The following is a 27,960-nucleotide window of genomic DNA, read 5'->3' as shown; positions in this document are numbered from 1 at the left end:
AGGAAGCTTTCATTCGTCCAAAATCCGATCCAGCGCTTATGTTGGTAAAGGCCTAAATCCTGGTCCTGCAGTGCCCATTGTCTGTTTCTCCCATTGCACAAGGAAGCAAGAGGGGCCCCACACCCATCTGAGCAGCCCATTGCAAGGTGGCAGTGAGTGCTGGCCGTGATTGAGGAGAACAGACCTACATGTGGTCGTTCACTCCCCAGGCTCCAGTTCCTAGAGGGAACTATCCTCGGGCATCACTGATTACTGAGTGCTGGCAAGCCGTGTGATCAGACCTATCTTTGCCATCCCTTAGGATTCAGCAGGTGGTGACCAGGAATGGCACTGTCGAGCTAAATCCCTTTCCAGGTCCGGGGACCAGGGAAACAGATTGTCGGTATTCCTGCCCCAGTCGATGGGTGAGGCTGGGTGGCCGGGTTATTGAGAACACTGAAGCGTGACCTGATTTACCTCTGTGTTGTGTGTGGCAGCTGAAGGAGGCCATTGAGGCAGAACTGGTGGAGTCAGGCTACAAGGTCACAGAGTTCACCATGTCAAAGGTGATCCAACTCCACGAGACCCAGAGCTCCCGGCACTCCGTCATGATTGTGGGCAAGACGGGCAGTGGCAAAACGGTGGTGTGGCGCACACTGCAGGGAGCTCTGTCAGCCCTCCATCGGAGCGGAGAGCCTTACAACCTGGTCAAGGTGAGTCACTGAGCAAGGCACGGAGCATCCGAGCCTGCTTCTGCCGATTGTTTCCGTGTTACTCACCATCCTTGTGGGGGGGGGGGGGGGAGGGAAGGAAGGGAGAAGGAGATAGAGGAGGGGTGTGAGTGAGGGAAGGGAGAGGGGCAATGAAGACACGCAGAGGGAGAGACTGTGAACTTCCTTCAAAGTCTGACCTTCTAACGATGTGGGACTGGAACCGTCATTCAGAAATGGCCGGTAACTACATGACAGAGACACATGGCTGCTGTTGGGGACGGAGGGACAATCGAAGGCAGGGTATGGTGCAGGAAACTTGTGTGGACGGAAATAACATCATAGACCCAATGGCCCAATTGACCAGTTGTGTAGCGTTACTCAGATTGGATATTAATATCCATCCCCCACAAAATCCTCGTCCACTCCGAGCTGTCACCCGCTCTGTTTGCTAGCTGCTGCTCTTTTGTTTTAACCTCTGACCATGTGTCTTTGTGGGCAGGACTATCCTCTGAACCCGAAAGCAGTGTCACTGGGAGAGCTGTATGGCGAGTACGATCTGTCGACAAATGAGTGGACAGATGGAGTGCTCTCCAGTCTCATGAGGGTTGCCTGTGCAGGTAAGTCCATGCGGTTATAAACAGCATTGGCTCTGAACTCTGCCCATTGCGCAGGAAGGAAGGAATTTCTCATCTACAATGGAGGTGGCTAACTGGCCCATTGTGCCTGCACTGGTGGTTCCAAATACGTCTCACATTAGTCCCACCAAACCTGCCCTTTCCCCAATAATGGCGAATCTAGTCTCCTACCGTTGGCACTGAATGGTGTCGTGGTCAACGGCCAGGGGTCACCAGTGAGGAGAAGCTGAGCTGGACCACAGTGGTGGGACAGTGGTGCACTGCTGCCTCACAGCTTCAGTGACCTGGCTTCAGTCCTGACCTTGTGTGCTGTCTGTGTGGAGTTTCCCTCTGGAACTTCGCCTTCCTCCCACACGTGCTGCTTAACTTGCTACCGTAAATTGTCCCCAGTGTAAGCGGCAGGGGAACTGGAGGGAAAGGATTGATGGGGAACAAGAGGAAGGTAGGTGCTTGATAGTGGGCCGAAGGGCCTGTTCCTGTGCTCCTGAGCTATGAGACTTTCTGTGACTGGACCATGTACACACTGCAGTTACAAGAGAAGGTCAGAAGCTGCGTGTCCTGCAGCGAATGACTGACCTCCCGACGTCCAAGGTCTTTCCACTATCGACAAGTCACAAGTCAGGAGCGCGATGGAATACTTTTCCAGTTGCCTGTGTGAGTTCTCCAACTACTCTGGAGAAGCTCGGCACTATCCAGAACAAAGCAGTTGGCTCGATTGGTTCGCCACGCTAAACACTCTCGCTCCCTTCGACAAATTTGAGTTCTTCCAGCAGGCTGTTTGTTGCTTCAGGTTCCAGCATCTGCAGTCTCCTGTGTCTCCACATTGACCAGGAATTATATTTCTGTTCCTTTGTCCCTGGAACTCCCTACTCAGAGTACAGTGTGAGTACCTCTGCCACACAGACTGCAGCTCACCAGCACCTTCTCGGGGCAGCTGGACGTGAGCAGGAAGTGCTTGCCTTGCCAATAATACTCACATCCTGGAGAAAAACATGAACAAAACAATCCTCTGGACAGTATGCATCAGTTCTCCCACTGCCCCTCCAGGCAGCGCACTCCCCATCACAACAACTCGCTGTGGAGAAATGTTCTTCTCTCTCCTCTCGCTCTGCCAGTCACTGTAATAGGAGTCCTCGGGTTCCTGCTCCCTCCCCTGCTGATGATAAAATGCGCTAAGTAAATGCAATCCTTTCCTTTCAGAAGGTATCCTTGTGGTTTATTTGTTTTCTCCCCAGGCCACTGAAGTAGCTCCTTCCCTCCCCCCCCTCCATTTAACCACAGTGCCATGTATTAAACAGTTACTAGCTACTAAATCAAAGCAACTCTGGGGAACGTAGGTGAGGGATGATGGTGAATGAGGACATGAACATGCAGCAGAGGTGCCCAGAGGGGAAACTGCATCTAATTTACTGCGAGTGTAGATCACAGAGATTCATGGTGTTTGTCCTGCTCTGGTTACTGCAGGGCCCGATACGTCATGTAGTTCCTGAAGCTGGGACGTTGCTGCAAGCTGACACACAGCAAAATCCCCACACACAGCCGTGTTATTGGCAAGGAATTGCCGAGCATTTCTCATCCCACTGATTGCTCGACTTGCACTGGGAATAAGGAAGTTTAGGGTCTGAATGGAAATGGGAGATGTCAACAACCAATGCAATTAAAGGGACCGTTTAAAGTCACGGGCTGAGTTTCCCCGTAGTGCCAGGAGGAAAGACTTGCGTAACCATGTCTCATTTCACATCTCTTTTACGGTGTCACAAAGCACTTTACAGCCATTAAAGAACATTTTACAGAGTGGACACTGTTTCCATGTAGGAACACCACAACATCAGCAGTGACACAACCTAGAACAGAACAGCACAGCACAGGAACAGGCCCTTCGGCCCACAATGTCTGTGCTGAACACCATGCCAAATTAAACTAAATCTCTTCTCCCTTCACATGATCCATATCCCTCCATTCTCTGCATATTCATGTGTCTAACAGCCTCTTAAACCCCACTATCATATCTGCTTCCACCACCACCTCTGGCAGCCTGTTCCAGGCACCCACTGTTCTCTGTGTAAAAAAAATACCCTGCACATCTCCTTTAAACTTCCCTCCTCAAAACCTTAAATGCATGTCCTCTAGTACTGGACATTTTTACCCTGGGGAAAAATTTTGACTGTCTACCCTAGCTATACCTCTCATAATTTTATAAACTTTATATCAGGTCTCCTGTCAGCCTTTGACACTCCAGAGAAAACAACCCAAGTTTGTCCAACCTCTTCTTATAGCTAATAATCCAGGTAGCATCCTGGTGAACCTCTTCTGAACCCTTTCCCAAGCCTCCATATCCTTCCCATAATGGCGCAACCAGAATTGCATACAATACTCCAAGTGCAGCCAAACCAAAGACAAATGATAAGTTAATTTGGTTAGGTAATATTGACTGTGGTATAACGATTGATAGGATCGTGGGGCTAACTATTTAACAGCCAATTTGTCTTTGAAATAGCACCCATGCCTTGTATGTGCACTTGGAAAGTAGACCTGGAAGGATAGTACCAAGAGGTGACAGTAAAGTAGTACCATGTGGGAGGGGTAGTACTGAGGGAGTGTTGCCTTGTTGGAGGGGGAGTGGTGAGGGAGAACTGGATTGTCTGATCAGAAAGACAGCATCTCTGACCCTGCTGCACTCCTTTGATACTGTGCTGGAGTATCTGTCTGGAGCTTTTGTTCTTGTATCTGGTGTGGGAGGTGCATCTGGAGCCTTCCGACTTTGAGAGAGCTACCCAGTGAGCCATGGCTAATGCAAGGGGAAAGCATTTAGTAGGACCAGGCAAGCATGCTGCTAATTTTAAAATCCTGTGGATGAATGCACCAGTCTTTTTAACTTGATTCTCAGCTGGGAGATGGCTCACACATTGCCCTTGTATCACCCTGAGCCTGATGGAGGTGGGACTCATAAATACACACATTTTGGCCGGTGGTAGGCAGCCCTGGTGTCCCATGCGCTGACACTGCTCACATCTCTGTTCCAGAAATAAGCACAGAGACGTGACGGCAGCTTTTTTACACACTGGACCGGACCTGGCAGCTGCCGGCTCATCCCTGATGTTGGTAGTCTGAACTGAGGAGAGGGTGGAGAACCAGGGCACTGCCCCCGAGACCAGGCACAATGAGAGGCAGGAGTACAGGCACGTGCGAGGCAGTGAGTTACGTAAGGCAGGCACGGTCCACTGGCTCAGGATGTATAACGCGATGAGAAAGGGAGACAAGCTCAAACATGTCAGCTCTGGGCTTTGGAGCTAATTAAAGAACGTTAATGAGTGGGGTGGTAGTAAAAGTATATGTTATAGCAACACCAACTGCAACCTCAGGGCATCTTAGAGTCCTTCACGGCCCCAGTGAAAAGTGTTTTGAAGTATAGCCACTGTTGCAATGTAAAAAATGTGGCAGCCAACATACGCACAGCAAGCTCCCACAAACAGCAATGTGGTGATGACCAGTCCTTGTGTTTTCACATCGTGAGTTGAAGGATAAATATCGACTGCAGGCAGTGGGGATGTTTCATGTGCACATGAGAGGCACAAGAGGCCAAGGTTTAAAATCACATCTGAATGACAGCCCCTTCTACGATCCAACCCTCCTCAACAATTCTTCTCTGACACCACGGCCTCTCCAACAGTCCAGTCCTCCCTCACTCCTGCCCTTCCAATGGTGCGTTGTCCCCTCAATATTGCTTTGCCTACAGTGTGATGCTCCCACAGTACGGCCCCTCAGTGCTGCCCCTCTGATGGTACAGAGCTCCCTCAGGTTTAGCCTGGGTTGTATGTTGGATGTCTGGTGTGGGACTTGATGCTCCCCAGAGGTGAGTGTGACTCACTGAAACCCCACTGACACGGTGTGGCATTGTTGAGGGGGTGTTAGATACTGAACCTTGGCAGGACTATGGACTGGCTTCTGTATTGGTGTCATATGGCCAGGGCACCTTTTGATTGAATGCCCATACGTCTCACACGGATGTGAAGAGAAACACTGGGGCAGTTAATCTCCAAAATTTGATAAGATCGTTTGTAACTTGCAGACAATGAATTATTTATTTAATTTCCAGCCAGCAGGTTGAGCAGTCTCACACAATTACTCATTTATCTTCCTGTTGACTCGCTTGGTTGGCCCGCGGTTTAATTTTGGATCCACACAGTACATGGTGCCGGCACAGTGTGGGGGAACCCATGCAGCTAGCACAGGAGTTGAGCCCAGAGGATTTAATGAATGAATTTTTCCCTCCACCTGTTTATGTCACTTTAGGATGGGTTGTATAACTCAATTATTTATTTTATGTCAGACTCATGTGGTTGGGACCTGTTTTAATTTTGCAGACAGCGCTCAGTGTTGGGGCATTCTCGTAGTCAACACACCAGAGCTTTGAATACTTGGTCTCTACTTGCAGCACAATCACCATTTAACCTTCCTCCAGTGGGCTTGGTGTCTCCAAATATGTATTTATTTTCGTATCCAGTGCCACATTCAGGTGTTATTATTCTTCAAGCAGGTTGATTTGATAAAAAGCCAAAGTGGAATGCAAGAAGTTCTGTGGCTCAGGAGGAGGCCACCCTGCCCATCTTTGCCTATGTCAGCTTTGTGAAAGAGTCCTCCAATTGATGCCCACCCCACCGGCACTGTTGATGTTTCACTTTCTGGCATTTATTCAACTCTGTACAAAAACAGGTTCCATTTATAGAACACATCTTATGGAACAAAAACATTCTCTACAAGACTACTGACAAACACTGTTGACCTTAAGGAATAAGAAAATAATAGGGTAGGTGACATGGTCAATGAGGGAGGTTTTAAGGAGTATTTTGAAGAGAGGGAGGCTGAGAGGCTTGGAAAGGGGTGGGTAGATTCCAGGGCCTAGGATACAAACAGCTGGGGCAATTAAATTCAGGGTGATGAAGAGACCAGAGATGTCAAAAATCTAAGGTTTGTGACCCTGAAGTCAAGTCAAGCTGAGTTTATTGTCATGTGGACACAAGTACTGTGAGGTACAGGTACAATGAAAAGCTTGCTTGCAGCAGCATCACAGGCATGTAGACTGGTAAATTAGTTTATTATTGTCACATGTACAAAGGAACAGTGAAAAACTTTGTTTTGCATGCCATCCGTACAGATTATTTCATTACAACAGTGCATGGAGGTAGTACAAGGGGAAGCAATAACAGAATGCAGAATGAAGTGTCACAGCTACATAGAACATAGATCATGGAACACTACAGCACAGTACAGGCCCTTTGGCCCATGATGTTGTGCCGACATTTTATCCTGCTCTAAGATCTATCTAACCCTTCCCTCCCACATAACTCCCTATTTTTTTTATCATTCATGTGTCTATCTAAGAGTCTCTTAAATGCCCCTAATGTATCTGCCCCCACAGTGCAGTGCGAAAGTGCAGTGCAGGCAGACAATAAGGTGCAAGGCCACAACAAGGTAGATTGTGAGGTCAAGAGTCTATCTTAACGTACCAAGGGACCATTCAATAGTCTGATAACAGTGGGATAGAAGCAGTCCTTGAGCCTGGTGGTATGTGCTTTCAGGCTTCTGTCCAATTGGGGGGGGGAGGAGGGAGAGAGAATGTTCGGGGTGGGTCTTTGATTACGTTGACTGCTTTGCCAAGGCAGAGACCATGAAACCAAGTATGAGAATTTTAAATGTTAAATACGATGGTTAGTCTATCAAATTGTTTCCAGTTATAGCATTAAAACCACAGTGAAAGCTTGAAATGAGAAGCAAATTTATCTCTGTTAATTATGAGAAAACTATGAGGGTAGATTGAGGAGTTTTTGTGCACTGGGGGTTGGAAGGATGAGGATTGATCTCACTGAGACAGACAGTGTTCTAAGAGGGATGGAGGGGATAGGTAGAACACGGAGACATAGGACAGTGCAGCACAGGAATAGGGCCCACTATGTCTGCACTGATCATACTGCCAAATTAAACCAGTCCCATCGGCCCATCTCTCTCCAGTCCCGGCCTGTTCATGTGTCTGTCTAAATACCTCTTAAATATTGCTGTCACGTCTGCTTCCACCACCGCCCCGGCAGTGTGTTCCAGGCACCTGCACTCAATGTGTCGGGGGGAAAAGCTTGGCTTTTCCCCCCTCTCACCTTAAACCTATGCCTCTAGTATTTGAGAGAAAGACTCTAACTATCTAGAGATGCTGAAGGACTGCTTCCTCAGGCTGAAGACACTAGAGGCAGGGGGCACAGTCTTGAATAAAGGCTTGGCCAGTTTAGACTGGGATGTAAAGGAATTTCTTCACTCAAACGGCTGTAAACCTTTTCAGTGATCTCCTCCAAAGAGCTGTGGACGCTGAACAATCATTGAATGTGTTCAAGGCTAAGGCTGAGGTCTTTAAACAGCAAGAGGGTGCAAGGAATTAAGTGAGAATGTGCGGAGGTAGCAGATCAGCCAGCATCTTACTGAATGGAGTCAAGGTCTCACCTTGCTTCTATAGACTGTCCTGAAATCCAGTGTGTTGAGTTGTGAATAGCTGGTTGTTTGACCATTCAACAGTGCACAGTGGCCTTATCAATAGCCGTGGTAACTATTTGTAGCCCTATCTATTGGGGCCTGAGTTGTATGTTTGAACAAAACCTTTGGTTTACTCACAGATGAGAAGCCAGATGACAAATGGATTGTGTTTGATGGACCAGTAGACACGCTCTGGATTGAGAGCATGAATTCGGTCATGGATGACAACAAAGTGTTGACGTTGATCAATGGGGAGCGGATATCGATGCCTGATCAGGTAGGCACCATCACCAACATCTATTGAAGGAAATAGAGCACCTGGACCTTTATCTCTACACATTCAGAACTTGAAGTGAGTGTGGTGTGTCTGGAGTTTAATTTTGCCTTTCCCTTCCCTTGATCAGGGAGGTCAACCGTCACTCTGACACTCTGAGGATTTTCTCTTCAAATCCAGTGAGGAAATATATTTCGACTTCCCTTCTGCGCTTGTTGTGGTTCAGTACATGCATGAACTATGCGCAGAGCCCACTGGAGCATTCAGTGTCCTGGTGCAGAGATAGTGGAATTGGGAGAAGGGGGTAAACAGCAATGTGGCCTCGAGCTGAACCTGAGACCTGCTGGTCTGTGCACACTTTCCCAGAGCACCATCACCGTGAGTTTTTTGACAGCATGTTTTGTCTCTTACTGCCAGGTTTCTTTGCTGTTTGAAGTGGAAAATCTGGCAGTTGCCTCTCCTGCCACTGTCTCACGGTGTGGGATGGTTTACACTGACTACACGGACCTGGGATGGAAGCCATTTGTCGAGTCCTGGTTGAACAAGAGGCCCAAGGTACTCGTTAAAGTGCGCTGTTGGCAGAAATTCAAGGTCTCCCTCACTGGTCCATCGCATCTTTCACAGTTGCTCAAGAACTTTCCATCCCCTCGATCCTTTGTGTGTGCGTGTGCACGTGCGTGTGCACATGCGTGTGCGTGCGCATCTTTGGACAAGTGTAATGTTGGGCTTGTCTCTCAACTGTGAAGCCTTCCCAGCCCTAGCCATCACCTTCTCCCATTCTTCTGAATTCACACTCAGGGTAAACATGAACCTGGAATTAATTAAATGCCGTTTCAAGTTTGTTTTAAAAAAGCAATAAAGCTGTTGGACAGAAGCACAAACCAGAGGGAACTCCAGTCCCACAATGTTGCACATTGTTAATCACCCCTGAAGCTGGTCAGTCATATCAAACTAGTCAGGCAGCCTCCCCCTCAATGAAACCCCTGCCCCCAACCCTTGCTGTTAGTGTGCTCACATCCCAAGGATGACTATGAAAACCTCATCACTCACTGGAATTGTGATGGGTGAAGGTTCACTGTCTTAGTGTGGGCATTTTCACAGTCAATATTCTGTTGTTTAGTAGGAGTTTTGTAGCAACAAACCACCTGTCTTTCTTTGAAAGCAATGACCAATTCCACAATGGTATTCTTAGCCAACAATGGGGCAAGACTTAGGAACACAAGAACACTTTGCACTTAGTCCCTTCAGACATTTCTAGAACAAAGAACATAGAACAATTACAACACAATTCAGGCCTTTTGGCCCACAACGCTGTGCCGAACATGTCCCTACCCTAGAAGTTACTAGGCTTACCCATTTTACTCAACTCCATGTACCTATCTAACAGTCTCTTGAAAGACCCTATCGTATCAGCCTCCACCACCATTCCTGGCAGCCCATTCCACACACTCACCACTCTCTGAGTAAAAAACTTACCCCTGACATCTCCTCTATATCTCCTCCCCAGCACCTTAAACCTATGTCCTCTTGTGGCCACCAATTCAGCCCTGGGGAAAAGCCTCTGACTATCTACCCTATCAATACCTCTCATCATCTTATACACCTCTATCAGGTCCCCCCTCATCCTCCGTTTCTCCAAGGAGAAAAGGCCGAGTTCCCTCAACCTGCTTTCATAAGGCATGCTCCGCATTCCAGGCAGCATCCTTGTAAATCTCCTCTGCACCCTCTCTATGGCTTCCACATCTTTCCTGTAGTGAGGTGACCAGAACTGAGCACAATACTCCAAGTGGGGTCTGACCAGGGACCTATATAGCTGCAACAATACCTCTCGGCTCCTAAATTCAATTCGCCGATTGATGAAGGACAATACACCAGATGCCTTCTTCACCACGGAGTCAACCTGCGCTGTTCAAGAAGATCTAGAGGAAGGGAAGAGGGAGGTGGAAACCCTTTTCACTTATTGCATTGCCTAACTAAGATCACCTCTGACCAAATGAGTAAGAAATGACCCTCCTGTGGTGAGCAGTGAAGGAAAACAATGCTATTGTACTAACAGTTAAGATGCTCCCTTGTTTGATGATGTTTCACTTAAGTCATACTGGGAGGAATTTAGATAGGATGGTTCATGCATTCAAGGAGTCTTTACAGCACAGAAGGAAGTTCTGTGATCCATTGTGTCTGCACAGTTTTCTTGTAGTATAATCCCATCAGTCCCATTTATCTGCTGTTTGCCCATAGCCCTAAAAATTATTTTCACCTGAGTGCCTCCGTTTCCCTTTTATTTCCATCAGCCTTGCAGGCAGAGAGTTCCAGATCACCATCACTCTGCACTAAAAAAATGTTTTCCTTGCATCTGGGCTACATCTCTTGCCAATCACTTTGAATCTGTATTGTCTGACCCGTGAACCATTCAGTAATGGGGTTAGCTCTTTATTTCCCCTATCTGAACACATCCTTTTACCCAGTGCTGAATACACGTAGAAAGAGTGTTAGAGGGTACCTTTCCCAGCAAGGGCAGTTCGTGAGCCGACCCTCCTGCATGTACTCAGAGGAAATGTAAGCAGAACATCTAAACTGTGAAGTGAGGAACCTTTACCAAGGGGCAAAGAACCTTTCCAATTGTACACAAGAACAGGAATGAAGCTGCACAGAACTAACTGTGCAGCTGCCTCCACTCTAACCCTTAGCCCTCGGAACAGACCCTTCCTTCTGCCTCTGACCTGTGGGGCTTTACTCCCAACTAATGCTTTCTGTATTCCTAATGAATCATGTGGTACCTGATTCACAGGACGAGCAGGAGCAACTTCAGGAAATGTTTCAGAAAAGCATAGAGAAAACGCTGCACTTTAAAAAAGATAACTGCAAGGAGCTGATCCCTATCGCTGAGCACTCCGGTGTCGTCTCTCTGTGCAATCTATACGAGACCCTGGCGACAGTGGAGAACGGGGTAATTCAGTAACAGTACATGGCGGCATTTGTATTGATATACGTGAGACACATCAAGTTCGGAGTTACAACTGGAATCTAATCGAGGGGATTGGGGGTTTAAATGAAGAATAGCAGGATAAGTGAAGTGTTACAGACTGGAATCTATAGGAGGGCTTTATACGCAAAATTACTGATATGTGGCAGTGGCTTACAATATAGAAGCTAATCATGGGTTTCAGGCTCTCTACATAATAATGGACAAGAATGTAATATACTCCTGGGAACTACACCTGAGAGTTATCAGACAAAAATTGAAGCAAGAAAGTATTTGGAACAAAAGTTTGCTTGAAGACCTGGTATTACCAGCGAGTTCAGTAGGAAAGAATGGCCAAAAGGCTCTGGGGGGAGTTTGCAGAACACTGGCCCAGGCAGCTGCAATCCAGCTGCTGAAGCTTGGGGTATTTAATTCAAGATTGAGGGAGAGGCCATAACTGGATCAGCACTGAGATCCCTGGAAGTCATGGGGCAGGAGGAGATTATGGACATAGGGAAGGCCAAGCCCATGGAAGCAGTTGGAAACAAGGGTGTGAATTTCGGAATGGAGGGAACCATTGTAAGAGAGGATGGATGGACAGGATTTGGGAAACAGGGAACAGCAGCAGAGGTCTGGACAAGCTGAAGCTTTAGGGGGTGGATGGGGATGGAATGTCGGAAAGACAGCCAGAAGTGTATTGGAATAATCAGGTTTGGAGGCCACAAAAGCATGGATATAGATTTCAGCAGCTGGAGCACTGAGGAAGAGTTGGTGTTATGGAGTTGGAATTAGGGGGCTGCTTGGAAGAGGTAAGTGGCTGGAAACTCAACTCTGGTCACAGTGGATGATCTGCCTCAGTCGCACTTTTCTCAGGACAGCGATAGAGCTGGTTTCTAGCTAGCAGGGTTTTTAGCAGGTTTGAGCTTCTCTATATTTCCTAAAACTGAGAGAAATGAGGGAAAATGGTGGACGTTGGCTGATGCTTTTTTCCTGCTCCTTTGTGTCTGGCAGAGGCAGTTTCTCAGTTTAAGTGGTGTCTCTTTCAGGTGAACCCTGCAGATCCTGATAACTACATGCACATGGTTTCCATGGTCTTTGTGTTCAGTTTGATCTGGTCCGTGTGTGCATCCGTGGATGAAGAAGGGAGGAAAAAGATGGACAACTTCTTGCGCGAGATGGATGGCAGCTTCCCCAGCAAGGTGAGATGCTTCCTGGGATGTCTGTCGTTAAATTCCAAGGGTAATCTTTTGTTCTAGTGATCCTTTCCACACATTTACAAAGAGGGAGAGGGAGGTAAGCTGGAACGAGGGAGGACAGCCAGGAGTGCGTTGGCAATCTTGAGCCTGGAGTTAGCAAAGGCAAGGGCTGGGGCTGCAGCAGCAATTGACGCGAGTCAGGAACAAGGTGGATGAACGCATGAAATGGAGATTATTGTAGGGCCGTGGGCAAAGAGCAGGGGCTGTGGAGTTAATTGGAGAGCTGGTCCAGAGCTAGCACAAACACAGTGGGCCAAATGGCAGCCTCGGACCAGTATTCTCCTTTTGAGCACAGTGACTGATTAATCAGCCTTGGGGCTGATTGGAGGTGCCCACCCCTTGGGATGAGGGCGGAGGTGCCCACCACGGCACTGATCAGAAACCCACTGCATCTTTACCAGGTGATCTGCTGGAGAGAGCTCGAGTGACTTGTTTAGAGGATGGAGACACCACAGGAAAAAGCGATGGCTGAGACAGAGTTGTCTTACTGTTGCATAGACCAAGTGCCAACAATAAAATTAAATGCCGAATATACTCAAAGTAACTACAGGTAATGTTGTGGCAATGAGAAAGTTAAATTGAGCCACCTTTATATCTGAAGCCATGAAGTACTTTTTTATTTAAGACTGTGATTCAAAGACTAGGGCTGAAAAGGTCAGTTTACATTTATCCAAAGGCCTTCAGGGCCATCAGCAATCAAAATAGAACAGCAAGCCACACACAGTAACATCAGGGCAGCAGATGTAAATATTGGTCAGAGATGGTAGATGTGTAGCTGCAGATACACATTGAGTAAGTAAAGCAATTTCAGAACCTAAGTTTGGATACAGCAGCTTGCCACGTTGCATGTTCAATGCACACAATGAAGGATGAATTCCTGCCGCAGAGCACTTTTAACCAGCAGAGGTTGGAAGATGGAGAGGTTTAGGGAGGGAACTGCAGAGCTGTGTCCCAGACTGCCAAAGGCACAGCCACCAATAGTGGAGCGATGGATGCTGGCGCTGACCTACGTGCTGGAACTACAGGAGCACAGTAATCCCACAGGGTTACAGTGGCAGGGGTTACAGAGACGGGGTTACGGAGAAGGAAGGGGTTACTTAGATGGAGGGTTACAGAGATGTGGGGGTTACAGGGAGGGTTTACGGAGATGGGGTTACAGGGAGGGGTTAAGGATACAGGGGGGGTTACAGGGAGGTGTTACAGATACAGGGGGGTTACAGGGAGGGGTTACAGAGATGGAGGGAGTTACAGGGAGGGGTTACGGAAATGGGGGGGTTACAGGGAGGGGTTAAGGATACAGGGGGGGTTACAGGGAGGTGTTACAGAGATGGAGTTACAGGGAGGGGTTAAGGATACAGGGGGGGTTACAGGGAGGTGTTACAGAGATGGAGTTACAGGGAGGGGTTAAGGATACGGGGGTTACAGGGAGGTGTTACAGATACAGGGGGGTTACAGGGAGGGGTTACAGAGATGGAGGGAGTTACAGGGAGGGGTTACGGAGATGGGGGGGTTACAGGGACGTGTTACAGATACAGGGGGGTTACAGGGAGGGGTTACAGAGATGGAGGGAGTGACAGGGAGTGGTTACGGAGATGGGGGGTTACAGGGAGGGGTTACAGATACAGGGGGGTTACAGGGAGGGGTTATGGAGATGGGGGGTTACAGGGAGGGGTTACAGATACAGGGGGTTACAGGGAGGGGTTACAGAGATGGAGGGAGTGACAGGGAGGGGTTACGGAGATAGGGGGTTACAGAGATGGGGAGCAATGAGAATAGGGTCAGGAACCGAGAGTTGACGTGAGCCAGCGAACATTGGATCTTCCTCCACGCCTGGACTCTTATGTCAAGCACCATTAAAAATTGAAGATTAAGTGCTTTTGGACATCATCTTGTCATGGTTACTTGGGCACAGGGTGCTGAGCTGGTGCGCTCCAATATCCCTGTGATTTTGGCAAGTCATTACTCTCTGGCGTCTCCCTCTCATTTTCTGTTGCGCAGGAAACTGTCTATGAGTACTACGTTGATCCAAAGACCAAAGTCTGGACCTCGTTTGAAGAAAAGTTGACGAAATCTTGGCGTTATCCCTCCAAGTAAGGCAACCATTTGAATAAAACACATAATTTGAGAAGTACAAAGCTTGCTTCATGTCTCCATAAATGTTCCTTGCAGTGAGTGACTGAAGTCTGTTGCACTGTCTCTGTGTCAACCACTGACGAGCCATTTTGCACACAGCAGGAGCACAGTCAGCAGTGGGGTAGCAGTTTCTTATCTGAGCTGAAAAGCATAGTGGTAAATGGCAGAAGAGCTGCCTATCCACAAGTACCCTAAGGTTTTTAATAGAGCCTCCGTATAATGGCTGAGCTGGAGGGAGCTCACAGCGTTGATATTCACACTAGGCAGTAATGATTGGGAAATGTTTCATTTCCTCAATTAACTTTATGCTAACCACACAAGAAAGAATATCCCAAAGCTCTTTACAATCAACGAAGGATCTGATGTACAAAACTACCCACACAGAGCACTGAAATAATGACCAGAGAATCTTTTATGGGGATGTTGGTTGAGGGATGAGTTAATGGAAAAGATACGAGGGAAAGTAAGTCCCATGATCTTCTTTAAGAAGGTTCTTTAACATCAACCCAAGAGGATAGAGAGATCCTCAGTTTCATGTTGCTTCTGAGAAATAACATCACTGACGGTGCAGTGGTATAACGTTCCTCAGCACTACCCTTCACCAGCGCAGGGCTTTCTCGGCACTGCCTCTTCAACTATGTGGCACTCCCTCAGCTGTGCCCCTCCAGTGGACTGCCCCTCCGACAGTGTAGTCCTGTCACAGAACTGCCCCTCTGACAGTGTGGCACTCCCTCTGCATTGATACTCCAGTGTTTTCTCGGGTCTGCTGCTCTGACAATGTGGCAGTCTAATGTTTGTGGGAAAGGCTCTGGAGTGTGGCTCAGTGTTTGTACTGTAGTTGTCTGTACAATGGTTAGTTGACCCACAGGTGCTGTCTGATATCTTGCTCTGTAGTAGTGTAATATTTTTCCTTCTCTCCCACAGCTTGCCTTTCTATAAAATCATTGTCCCCACAGTGGATACGGTGCGTTACAACTTCCTGGTTAGCAGCTTGGTGTCCAATCAATGTCCCGTGCTGCTTGTGGGGCCGGTGGGCACTGGGAAGACCTCCGTTGCTCAGAATGCACTTCAGAGCCTTGATTCAGTTACGTGGTCAGTACTTACCGTGAACATGTCTGCTCAGGTAAGGAAACTTGCCCCTTACCCATGGCATTTAGCCTTTGACTGACAATATGCTTGTTACTTCAATTCATGCCTGTTAAGTGGATGCATTCACTGTCTGTAATGAGAAGCCACCAGCTCTGTGCACTGCCTGGAATTGACACCAAGCCACGGAGATCACACAGGAAGATTCCAACCCCATCTCTGTAACCCCTCCAACTGCCTTGGTCCCATTACCATGCCCAAAGCGTCACATTTCCGAGTCCTCCCATAGCATTTGTCTCATGTTAGGGGAGAGGGCTGAGGGCTGGTGGATAGATGAAGGCAAAAACGGGGAGAAGGACTAAGGCAGGGTCTTAAAGTGAAAAAATGACAGAAGCTGGAAATCTGAAACAAGTGCTGGAAATGCTCAGCAGGTCAGACAGCATCTGTGTAGAGGGAAACCGAGTGAATATTTCTGGAAGGTGAAACTTCATTGTGTTTGAGTAGTGTGCACCATCTACAACATGGACTTCAGTAAATTGCCAGAGCGTTTCTGACACCACTCAAAGCTTCAGCTCAACTGCTGTAAAGGACAAGAGGAACTGGATGGGAACACCAGCCCCTGCAGGGTCCCATCCAACTCCCTCGATCCTTCCTGACTTGGAAGTCTATTGCTGTTCTTTCATCAGCACTGAGATGAAATCCTGGAACCTGCTCTCCAACAGCACCACGGCAGCTTCACCCTATGGTCTGCCCCAGTTCAGGAAGGTGGCTCACCACCACCTTCTCGAGCAGTTAGGGATAGACAATGAATGCTGGTCTTGCCGGCAACGTCCACATCTTGTAAAATCCACAAAAGTAAAGTAATGGATTAGTTACAGCTGAGCAGGAACCCACAGCTCGAATCTTGTCCCTGTTCAACATCAGTGGTCATTGAAGCTTGGGGTTGTGGCTCATTGTTTAACTGTGGGGGCTAGAGAAGGATTTTTCCGTGAGTTTTCTTTCTTTTACTGCTCCTGATATTTTTTTCTGTCTTTTATTGGCCACTGGTAGAGGGTTAGATAGCTGGGAGACGAGGCGGTGGTGGTGTGGCATGTAGGCAGCATCTGGTTGAGGTGCTCAGTGGAGTTTCCTGATCATGGAGTGCTCTCTCCAGTGGGTCTTTCAGTTCCCTTGGCTAGTGAAATATGTGCTTGGGTTACAAACTGAAAATGCTCAGCAGCCCAGGCAGGGTCCTCGGAGAGTGAGAAGAACAGATGTAACTTGCAACTTTGATTAATGTTAGTCAGAACTAGTTAATGTTAGATCAATCAAGGTGCAGGTGAGCAGGGAATAGGAGGAAAGAGTAAAAGGGAAGCTGTGTGATAGGATGGAGACAATGGCAGTGTGTGCTTAGCTGAGCTCAGGGTGGATATGGGGCAGAGAAGTGATAGCTGTAAGCCCCAGTGACGAACCGAGCCACGGCTGACCAGAGCGCAGTCACCCAACCTGCACTTGGTCTCTGCTGCAGTAGAGGCCACAGTATGAATAGCAAATGAAGTATACTTAAACTAAAAATACTAATGAACCCTGGAGGGAGTTTTGAGGACCTCAACATTGAGGAGGGAGCAGCTGAAAGGGCAGGTGTTGCATCCCTGCTTTACACAGAAAGGTGCCGTGGGAAGTGAAGGTGATGGGAAAGTGGATCAGGGTGTTGTGCAGGGAATGGTTCCTTTGGAGTTCTGAAGGTGGTTCCTGACTTTCCTTGCCCTTATTCACAGACAACATCCAGTAACGTCCAGGAAATTATTGAGAGTCGCGTGGAAAAGAGAACCAAAGGCGTTTATGTTCCTCTTGCTGGCAAAAAGCTCATCACCTTCATGGATGACTTGAACATGCCAGCCAAAGACACGTTCGGCTCCCAGCCACCACTGGAGCTGCTTCGTCTCTGGATCGATTACGGCTTCTGGTACGACCGGCGCAAACAGACCATAAAACACATCAAGGTAATGGTGGCTTACCTTTCTACAGTATCTCTCACTGCCCTGGGTCTACAGCCAGTGAGGGGGTTTAAAACTGTAGTCACTGTTGTAGTGTGGGAAACGCTCCAGCCAGTTTGCATGAACAGCCATTCGGCCCCATGTACTGACTCTGCCAATCATTAGGGTCCTGGCTGATATTTTACCTCCTGTGCCCTCTCCTTATCCCTTGATTCCTCAAGAGGTCATGGCTCTCTGTCTTGAATATACTCAGCGATGGAAGTTCCACAGCCCCTTTGGGTAGAAAATCCCCAATATCCTCCCGGTGAAGGCATCCCTCCCACCTCCGTCCTGCATGGCCCAGCCCTTGTTTTCGGAGTGTGAGTTCGGATTCTGGATACACCATCCGTCCCCGCACCCACCCTGCCGCACCCAAGTCGATGTGATGACGGGGATAAAAAAAAAGCTGATTCTGGAAATCTGGAATAATGCTGGGGACACTCAGCAGGTCGGGGGCAGCTGTGGAGAGAGAAGCTGTTCACGTTTTAGATTTAGATCCAGCAGAAACAATGCCCCTAAGGTCAGGGTGTCTGTTTCCCACACTCCTCCTAAGCTCCCTGGTCTATCCAGCACCAATAGTCAATGAAGGTAACAGTAGAAGAGTTTGGGCAGAGGCCTGAATAGGACTGTTCCATGTATCCAATGAAGAGTCAGGCATAGCTTAATCCCACTGAAAGCAAGAGCAGGCCATTCAGCCCCTCAGACCTGTTCCACCACTCAGCAAGAACATGGCAGAACTTGTACCGCAGTACCACTTTCCTGATCTAACCCCAATATCCAAAGTCTATCAATTTCTCTTTTGGATATACTCAGTGACTGAGCCTCACAGCCCTCTGAGGTGGGGAGGCTCCAACCAGTCTCTGAATGAAGAAATTTCTTTTCTATCCTGAATGGTCGACCCCTTCCTTTGAGGCTTTGACCCTTGCTCTAAGACACCTCAGCCAGGGGAAACGTCAGCTCTGCAGCTGCACTCTCGAGCCCAGAGAATTTTATGAGTTCCAATAATCTATCAATCTTCTATACTCAAGAGAGTTCATGTTACTGGCTCACAGCTCCAGGAAGCTGAACTTGATCCTGACCTTGGGTGCTACCTGTGTGGAGTTTCCGCAGTCTGTGACTGTGTAGCTTTCACCTTGGTGCTCCATATTCTGCCCACATCCTAAGGAGGTGCTAGCATGTTAACTGGCTGCTAGGAATTGATGGACATAGTGTGTGTGTGTGTGTGTGTGTGTGTATAAGTTACAGGAGCACAGGGAAATAAGGAGAGTTCTAATGGGACTAATGGGATTGTTTCCCGGAAGCTGACATAGACTCAATGGGCTGAATGGCCTCCTTCTGTTTTATATATACTGTATACGTATAAGGTAGAGGCTTAGTCTGCTTAATCTCTCCTCATACTTCAAACCTACCATCCCAGAGCTTGGTCAGACACAGGAGGCTGCAGATGCTGGAATCTGAAGCAATACACAATCTGTTGGAGGAACTCAGCGGGTCGAGCAGCATCTGTAGGAGGGAAAGAACAAATTGTCGACGATCCCTCCCCCCACCCCTCCTCACCCCACCCACAGATGCTGCTCAACCTGCTGTCTTCGTCCAGCAGATTGTTTGTTATCCCAGAACTTGTAGCAGTTTAATCAAGGGGCACATACAAAAAGTAGTCTGCAAAGCCTGTTTAAAAGGTCTCTGTGAATCACATTCAACAGGAAGCAAGGTGACACGTTGCTTGATAAAAGTAGGATTGTTTCCCCCACTGATGGCAGGCAGTAGGGGATTGTTACACAAAACAAATGATGTGTATGGTCAGTACCACTCCCTAAAGCAGCATGGCTTGGGCACAACCCTCCCACCATCGAGGATATCTTCAAGAGGCAGTGCCTCAATAAGGCGGCATCCATCACTGAGGACCCTCACCACCCAGGACATGTCCTCTTCTCATTACTACCATCAGGGAAGAGGCACAGGAGCCTGAAGACCCACACTCAATGATTCAGGAACAGCTTCTTCCCCTCTGCCGTCAGATTTCTGAATGGTCCATGAACCCATGAACACTACCTCGTTGTTCCTCTTTTGCACTATTTGTTTATTTTTGTAACTTGGAGTAATTTTATGTCTTTGCACTGTACTTCTGCTGCAAAACAACACACTTCACCTCATATAAGTCAGTGATAATAAATCTGATTCTGATAACGGTGAGATTACCCAATTATCATTCTGAACAGGAGTTGTGGAGTTATTCAAAGTACACAAGATACTTTAATGTGGTAAACTGTTATGGAAAGGACAGCATTTGTTGGTTTTATGTGGGGGACACATTTACTAGGTGCTCCCGTTTACTCCACAGGAAATGTTTCTGATGGGTGCGATGGGCCCTCCTGGAGGTGGTCGAACCGTCATCTCTCCCCGCCTGCTGAGCCGCTTTAATCTGATCAACATGGCGTTTCCTGTGGTAGGTGGTCAATATCTAGGGAGGCCTGATGTAATTCCAATGTCTGAAAATTAATAAAGGAAATAAAGTGAAAAAATGTAATTAAATTGTATTCTGCACAAGGGATGGACAGGGACCTGGTGCATACAGTCTGTCACATGTAGTACTTAGTACTATCTACACTTTCCATTCCCCTGGAACCAGTGCTGTTTCCTGGAAGTGGCAATCAAAACACTCATAGAAAATTCCTCTCTGACCATCATAGTGATCAAAACTGGTCTGGGGCAGCACTCTGTCATTGATCAATGTCATACATTACCTACCTCCTGCACACAGCAAGCTCTGCCCCAGCCCAACATTGATTTGGCTCCATCTTGGAGGAACTTCAACCACACTTGGAGCACTGTGTGCCATTCTGGTCACTACACTATGGGAAGGATGTGGTTGTGCTGGAGAGAGAGCAGAGGAGGTTCACCAGGATGTTGCCTGGATTGGATGACTTTAGTTACGGGGAGCGAAGGAGGCTGAGGGAAAACAAGCCCAGCCTATCCAACGTCTCCCCAGAACTAAAGCCCTCCAAGACTTGATAAGAGGTATGTAAAATTACAAGCAACATAGATAAGGTATATTGTCAGAAATTTTTTTCCTCATTGTAGGGGTATCAAAAACAAGAGGGCATAGGTTTAAGGTGAGAGCAAGGAATTTTAAATGGATTTGAGGGGAAAGTATTTTACCCAGAGAGAGGGTGACATCTAGAACTCGGAGGTGGTGGAGTCAGATGCAATCACTATGTTTAAGGGACATTTAGACAGGCACTTAAATAGACAATGTATAGAAAGCAAATAGGATTAGTGTAGATGAACAAAAGGTCAGCATGGTCGTGGTGGGCCGAAGGGCCTCTCTCAGTGCTGTACAACCCTATGACTCTATGAGTCCCGGTGGATTCACTGTAGGTGCCCATCACACATGATGGTGACTTGTCCTCCAGTTCCACTGCAAGAAGAACCTCTGCTGATGATCTGAGCTCGTGACCTCTGGCCTTGTCCAACCTACTTACTTAAAACAAATTGTCCACACAAACATGGTCTAATTTGCTTTATATATCTTTCAAAGCTCAACCTGTCATTCATAAAACTCAGCATTTCTTCAGTTTATTGTCCCAGGACTCTGATCAATCCAGATTTCCAAAATGGGAGTTAATCTGGTGGTCCTTTCCAAAACTTGAATGTCACCCCACTAGGGAGGAAACTAAGCCCAAGGCACAATATTCCAAAGCCTTACTCAGATGAAATAGTATGCCTCATCTTAGAGTGAACTGACCTCTAAATCCACCCCAGTACCTTTCTGGTTTTGACATTGGTCATGTCCTTGGAGATCAGTGCTCTGGAACACCTGGACACTCTCTGTCTCCATTGATATCAGTCTCCTTCCCTGGAGGCCGTACACATTCGCCCTTCCCACACGCACTGCTCACCAGCAGATCCAAATCCACCTACCCACAAGCTTCCAGCAAGTCCTCGATCCTGTACAAGAGATTGCGGCTAACAACGGAAGTGTCAATCTTGTAACAGTGCCCCTTAAGAGGTACCTCATCCTTATGGAAGTCTCAGCAGACAGTCTTTGTGGGGCACTCCCCATCCAATATCTTGATGACCTCTTCAAAAAAATACAGATCAAAATAATGTTAAAGATATTTATTTGTTAGTCACATGTACCGAAACACAGTGAAATGCATCTTTTTGTGTTACTGAGAGAGTGCTGGGGGCAGCCCGCAAGTGTGGCCACTCTTCCGGCACCAACGTAGCATGCCCACAACTCCTCACCCGTACGTCTTTGGAATGTGGGAGGAAACCCACGCAGACACGGGGAGAACATACAAACTCCTTACAGACAGTGGCCGGAATTGAACCTGAGTCGGCGCTGTAATAGCATTACGCTAGCCGCTATACTACCGTGGTGCTGTATTAGGTGCCCCGGTTTATCCCCCTCTATCTAGGTTCTCATAAACTGCATACTTAATGACCATAGTAAACAAGTTGTGGTCACAAGTTGTGTGCACAGATGTACCTCTTTTGATCTGATTCTCCAGTCTCCTCGCATCCTTTAGCAGATTAACATGTGAACATTTTCCCTCTGTGCAGACCTCCCAGATCAAGCGTATTTTCAGCACCATGATAAACCAAAAACTGCAGGACTTTGAGGAACAGATTAAACCAATCGGTAACATCATCACGGAAGCCACCATTGAGCTTTACAATGAAGTTGTTCAGAGATTTCTGCCGACACCAACCAGGATTCACTACCTCTTCAACCTCCGAGATATCTCCAAGGTACCACTTGCTCTACTCCCCGTTGCTCATCCTCTGCCATAATGTCTATCGTATTCTCTACCTTCCTCTTGCGCTCCTGTCACCCACTCCTTCATTGTGTTTCTCCCGTTCTTTCTCCCTGCCCCTCTACTTGCCCTTCCTCAGTTGTTGCTATTTTTTCTATCCGGTCTTTCCCTCTACTCCATCTCTCGTATCAGCCCCTTCCCATTTTACTGCTGCCTTTTTTGGCTGTCCCTGTCTCCTAATCCCAACTGCCTTTCCAATTTAGTTATCTGTTGTGTTTGTCTCTTTCTCTTGTTTAACAATATCCCATTGTCCTTCACATAAAAATCATTAAGTTCCATAGCACAGCAGGTGATACTCAGTTTATCTTGGCAGTGGTGGCTCTTTCAGAGTCCCAGTTCTCCTGATCCTTCCCCACTGCACCATTAGTGTTCCCTTCAAGTAATTATCTTATGAGATTGCTGCTGAATCTGCTTTCATCCTCTGCCTTCTTGATGATAACAAATCACTGGTTAAAATCTTTCCCCTTGAAACAATCAGCTCTTGTGACTGAGAGACGGGAGGGCTGTCAGTGAAGAGGAGAAAATATTGGACAAGATGTGTTGTAGTTTGTACTGCATCCTGTGTTCCCACCCAGCTCCATGATTTACACTAAATCCTGCACTGATCTGATTGCTGCCCACAGGTCTTCCAAGGGATGCTCCGTGTGCACAAAGACTACCATGACTCAAAATCTACCATCGTTCGCTTGTGGGTCCATGAGTGCTTCAGGTACCTTTCCTACCTGCTACCTTTCGCCCAGGGCTTCTCCCAACACATCCCTGGATCCTGTTGTAGAACAGGCACCTTGGGGTACAGGTGCATAGACCCTTAAAGTGAAGTCACAGGTAGACAGGGCGGCGAAGAAGGCTTTTGGCACGCTGGCCTTCATCGGTCAGGGCACTGAGTACAGGAGTTGGGAGGTTACGTTGCGATTGTACAAGATGTTGGTGAGGCCGCACTTGGGGTTTTGTGTTCAGCTTTGTTCATCCTGTTGTGGGAAGGATGCGATTAAACTGGAGAGAATGCAAAGAAGATTTATGAGGATGTCGCCAGAACCCGAGGGACTGAGTTATAGGGAGAGGTCAGACAGGAGCGAGGGGTGATCTCATACAGGCATATAAAATCGTGAGGGGCATAGATAGGGTGAACAATCTTTTTTCCAGGGTTGGGGAATCTCATAGTTTAATAAGAACCTGAGGGGCAACTTTTTTGCCCAGCGGGTGGTAGATACATGGAACCAGCTGCCAGAGGAACTGGGCGAAGCAGGTACATTTAAAAAGTATGTGGGTAGGTACATGGATGACAAGAGTTTTGAGGCATATGAGTCAAGTGCGGGGAAACAGGATTAGCTTGAATATACATCTTGGTCAGCATGGACGTGTATGTGCTGAAGGGCCTTTTTCCATGCTGTACAACTCTGTGACATTGTTGGGTGCAATTCCACTGGCATTGTCAACCTGAGGCCCCGCTATTACACAGCAATATCTTCACAGGCAAATGCAGATAGTGAGCATTGACCTGGACATTGATCTGGAGCTGGAGATGGGCATCACCCCCTGTCCTCTCTGCCCTGCAGTTACACTGGGAATCGTCCCCACCGTCACCCATGAGGCTCCAGCTTTCACCAGTTGCCTTGGCATAAAGGGGTTGTGTTGTACATTCCTGGTTTGTGCAGCTCTTTTACCCCACCCTCGATTCCCCAGCTCACTGATGGTTCTACTCATTTTCCTGGTGTGAGGAGAACAGACGGCTCCAGGTACCCCTGTGCTGATATCTGGTTGCTGATTTCACTGGCTTTGATGAAGGGTATTTTCCACCAACTCTCCTGTCTCGTTGACGCAGGATTTCTCCCATTGGCCCTCAATGTTTCCTCAGTGCAGGGTATTTTCTGTATATCCTCTCCTGTCTCCTTGATGCAGGATATTTGCTGTTAACCCTCCTCATAGAATCATAGATCTGTACAGCACAAAAACAGGCCCTTCGGCCCACCTCATCCATGCTGACCATTATACCTAGCTGCACTAATCCCATCTGCCTGCATTTGGACTGAATCCCTCCTATCCAAGTACCTGTCCAAATGCCCTTTAATCATTGTATCTGCCTCTACCATCTCCTCTGGTGGCTCGTTCCGCCTACCCACCAAGTGTGAAAACTTGCCCCTCAGATCTCCTTTAAATTTCTCCCCTCTCATCTTAAACCTTTGCCCTCTAGTTCTAGACTAGATTCTGGCTATCTACCCTTTATATGCCCTCATAATTTTATAAACCTCTCTAAGGTCACCCCTCAGACTCTGATGTTCCAGTGAGAACAAACCCAGCCTATCCAACTTCTCCCTATAACTATAGCTCCCCATTCCAGGCAATGTCCTGGTGAATCTCTTCTGCACTCTGTTTGTTGCCACACTGCAGGAAGGATGTGGTATCCAGAACTGTACACAATACTTTTCGTACGGTCTAGCCAATGTTTTGTACAACGGTAACATGACTTCTCAACTCTTGTACTCAGTGCCTCAGCCTCTGACGGCAAACACTCCAAATGCCTTCCTCACTACCCTATCTAGTTGTCTCACCACTTCCTGGGAGCTAGGGACTTGCACCTCAAGGTCTCTCTGTACATCAACACTCCTAAGACCCCAGCCATTTACTCTACATGTCCTACCAGAATTTGACATTCCCAAAGTGAATTCCTATCCACTTGTCTGGATTAATTTCCACCTGCCACTGCTCCTTCCAACTTTCCACCTGATCTATGTCCCACTGTATCCTTAGGCAACTTTCTTTGCGACCTATGACACCACCAATTTTGTGTGGTCAGCAGACTTGCTAATTAGACCACCTACATTCCCATCCAGGTCAGGTAAAGGTATTGGTCCCAGCACCGATTCCTGCTGTACACCACTGGTTGTGGATTTCCAGTCAGGTCAACTATCTCCCTGATCCAGGGTATTCTGCGTTAACCCTCCTCCCTCCCTGATCCAGGGTATTCTGCATTAACCCTCCTGTCTCCCTGATCCAGGGTATTCCGCGTTAACCCTCCTGTCTCCCTGATCCAGGGTATTCCGCGTTAACCCTCCTGTCTCCCTGATCCAGGGTATTCCGCGTTAACCCTCCTGTCTCCCTGATCCAGGGTATTCTGCATTAACCCTCCTGTCTCCCTGATCCAGGGTATTCCGCGTTAACCCTCCTGTCTCCCTGATCCAGGGTATTCTGCGTTAACCCTCCTGTCTCCCTGATCCAGGGTATTCTGCGTTAACCCTCCTGTCTCCCTGATCCAGGGTATTCTGCGTTAACCCTCCTCCCTCCCTGATCCAGGGTATTCTGCATTAACCCTCCTGTCTCCCTGATCCAGGGTATTCTGCGTTAACCCTCCTCCCTCCCTGATCCAGGGTATTCTGCGTTAACCCTCCTCCCTCCCTGATCCAGGGTATTCTGCGTTAACCCTCCTGTCTCCCTGATCCAGGGTATTCTGCATTAACCTTCTTGTCTCCCTGATCCAGGGTATTCTGCATTAATCCTCCTCCCTCCCTGATCCAGGGTATTCTGCGTTAACCCTCCTCCCTCCCTGATCCAGGGTATTCTGCGTTAACCCTCCTCCCTCCCTGATCCAGGGTATTCTGCGTTAACCCTCCTGTCTCCCTGATCCAGGGTATTCTGCATTAACCTTCTTGTCTCCCTGATCCAGGGTATTCTGCATAAACCCTCCTCACTCCCTGATCCAGGGTATTCCGCGTTAACCCTCCTGTCTCCCTGATCCAGGGTATTTTCTGATCGGTTTGTGGACCAAACAGACATGGAACTATTTGTGACGCTACTGAACGAGAAGTTGGGCACTTTCTTGGATCTGACTTTCCACAACCTCTGTCCCAGTAAGCAGCCACCCATTTTTGGTAAGTGCAGACACACAATTTTTCATTTAGGCAGGGATTGGCTCCCCTGTATCATGGGTTCCATCGAGCTCAGACATTTAAGCAGCATGTACAAATGTTCCATGCCTATCACTCGTCAGAAGATTTGTGTGTTGGGTAAGTTGGGTAAGTCTTGGTTCAAGGATCTCTCCCTTTTAATGTCATCCCTTGGGTAAGGGTATGGAGACCTGTTCTGACTTGGTCTTTCCTGAGGAACTTGGGGAGATGCTGTGTTCCCAAGCAATGCCTGTCTGCCTTTCCCATGGCTGGCTGCAGTCTGTGCCTGAACCATAGGTGCTGATGCAGTGTGTTCCTTACAGCATGACGGATGGAAGGTGTGTTGCTGGCATTGTGGTCAATGCCTGCTGGTCCTGGGTTAATATTGGAAACAGTGACTTAAATATCTAAATATTCACTTTGATGGTACTTACTACCAAGGTGACTGGCTGTTGATTGACCCGTGAAGCCCCAGCCTCATTCTCCCAGTGTATGAGCCTGGATACAGATCCAGTACCTCTGTGCCTGATCCTCGACCCAATTCCTGAGGGCCACTGTGATGCCATTAACCCAAGGCCCAATGTTGGGGAAAGCATCAGCTCACCATTCAGGCCAAGAGGCAATTCCCACCATGCCCAGGGAAAGCAGATCCACCCAAATGTCCAGGTCATTGTGTCTTGTGCTGGCCAAGGGAGGAGCTGCAGTTCACAACTGTGATCCAGTGTTGGCTGTCACACTCTGAGAGAGACAAGCTGAAATACGTTTGTTAGAAGGAGAGTTGTTCTGATATCCCTTCTGTTGGACTATGCAGTTATCAGGGTGAAGTGTGCTGTTTCTGTTGGCAGTGCCCATGAGTAGCCCCACCTGGGCTGTGTGGGGTATTACTTCTGGGAAGGTTTTCCCATTGCCTGATCCTAAAGCCACTAAATCTTCACCAAGGGAGATGTTCAAACATTTCTCCCTGCAGTGTCACCCTTTGAGTGGGGGCTCCAAACCCTGCTGCTTCCCTGATCCAGATTCACCAGTGCCAGAAGAGAGGGTCTACACCTCTTCTTCAGCACGGCATCTTCAGCTCCGTGGCCTCTTGCCCAGCGCAAGAGTAGAGGCCTGCCCTCCCCACACTGTGGACACCACACCAGGTACTTTTCACCAATGGTTAATGTGGACATCTTTCTTTCTTGGCCAGGTGACTTCATGCGAGGGGATGTCTATGAAGACTTAACTAACTTCAAGGCACTGAAAACCTATATGGAGACCCAGTTGGAGGAGTATAACGCGACCCCTGGGGTGGTGCCAATGAGCCTCGTTCTATTCAAAGATGCCATTGAACATGGTAACCAAAGTAAAACTATTCCAGGGCTCTTTCACTGAACCAGTAAGCATCCTAATAACCAGCGACAGGCCTTCAAAACCTAGCTATTCGTCCTCCCTGCCTTCCCAACAGAGCATAGGTTCCTTCAGTGCTTGAAAGGCTACAAAATGACTTTAAAAAAAAAGGTGATAGTGATTTCACTATAGGTATAGCACCAAGAAAACCTTTCCCGTGACCTCAACCCAGTCTCCAGGTGTTCTTTGAGCCTATTTCTCCTGTTTATTTGAGAAACCAGCTCCACAATCGTGTTATTCACCAATGCCAAAGCTCCCTTGAGTTCCTTGCTTGCTGCCAACTTGATGTGGCTGATCCTTCTGT

At 47.9% G+C, this 27,960-nt stretch overlaps 1 protein-coding gene across 1 annotated transcript in view; it reads left to right on the top strand.

Annotated features, from left to right (window-relative positions):
• Positions 1-27,960, top strand: part of dnah2 (dynein, axonemal, heavy chain 2) — a 154,588-nt gene that overhangs the window by 65,768 nt on the left and 60,860 nt on the right. Inside the window, exons 37-50 of the mRNA XM_052044703.1 lie at positions 477-692; positions 1,192-1,309; positions 7,984-8,120; positions 8,535-8,672; positions 10,906-11,064; positions 12,126-12,278; positions 14,334-14,425; positions 15,393-15,591; positions 17,312-17,536; positions 19,911-20,015; positions 22,136-22,324; positions 23,013-23,098; positions 26,125-26,255; positions 27,457-27,603. Coding sequence (XP_051900663.1) covers positions 477-692; positions 1,192-1,309; positions 7,984-8,120; positions 8,535-8,672; positions 10,906-11,064; positions 12,126-12,278; positions 14,334-14,425; positions 15,393-15,591; positions 17,312-17,536; positions 19,911-20,015; positions 22,136-22,324; positions 23,013-23,098; positions 26,125-26,255; positions 27,457-27,603 — 2,095 coding nt within the window. The remainder of the gene's footprint in view (positions 1-476; positions 693-1,191; positions 1,310-7,983; positions 8,121-8,534; positions 8,673-10,905; positions 11,065-12,125; positions 12,279-14,333; positions 14,426-15,392; positions 15,592-17,311; positions 17,537-19,910; positions 20,016-22,135; positions 22,325-23,012; positions 23,099-26,124; positions 26,256-27,456; positions 27,604-27,960) is intronic.

This window comes from Pristis pectinata, chromosome 37 (assembly GCF_009764475.1).
Source record: "Pristis pectinata isolate sPriPec2 chromosome 37, sPriPec2.1.pri, whole genome shotgun sequence".
NCBI classification, from domain to species: domain Eukaryota; kingdom Metazoa; phylum Chordata; class Chondrichthyes; order Rhinopristiformes; family Pristidae; genus Pristis; species Pristis pectinata.
This window is presented reverse-complemented; position numbering and strand designations above follow the sequence as displayed.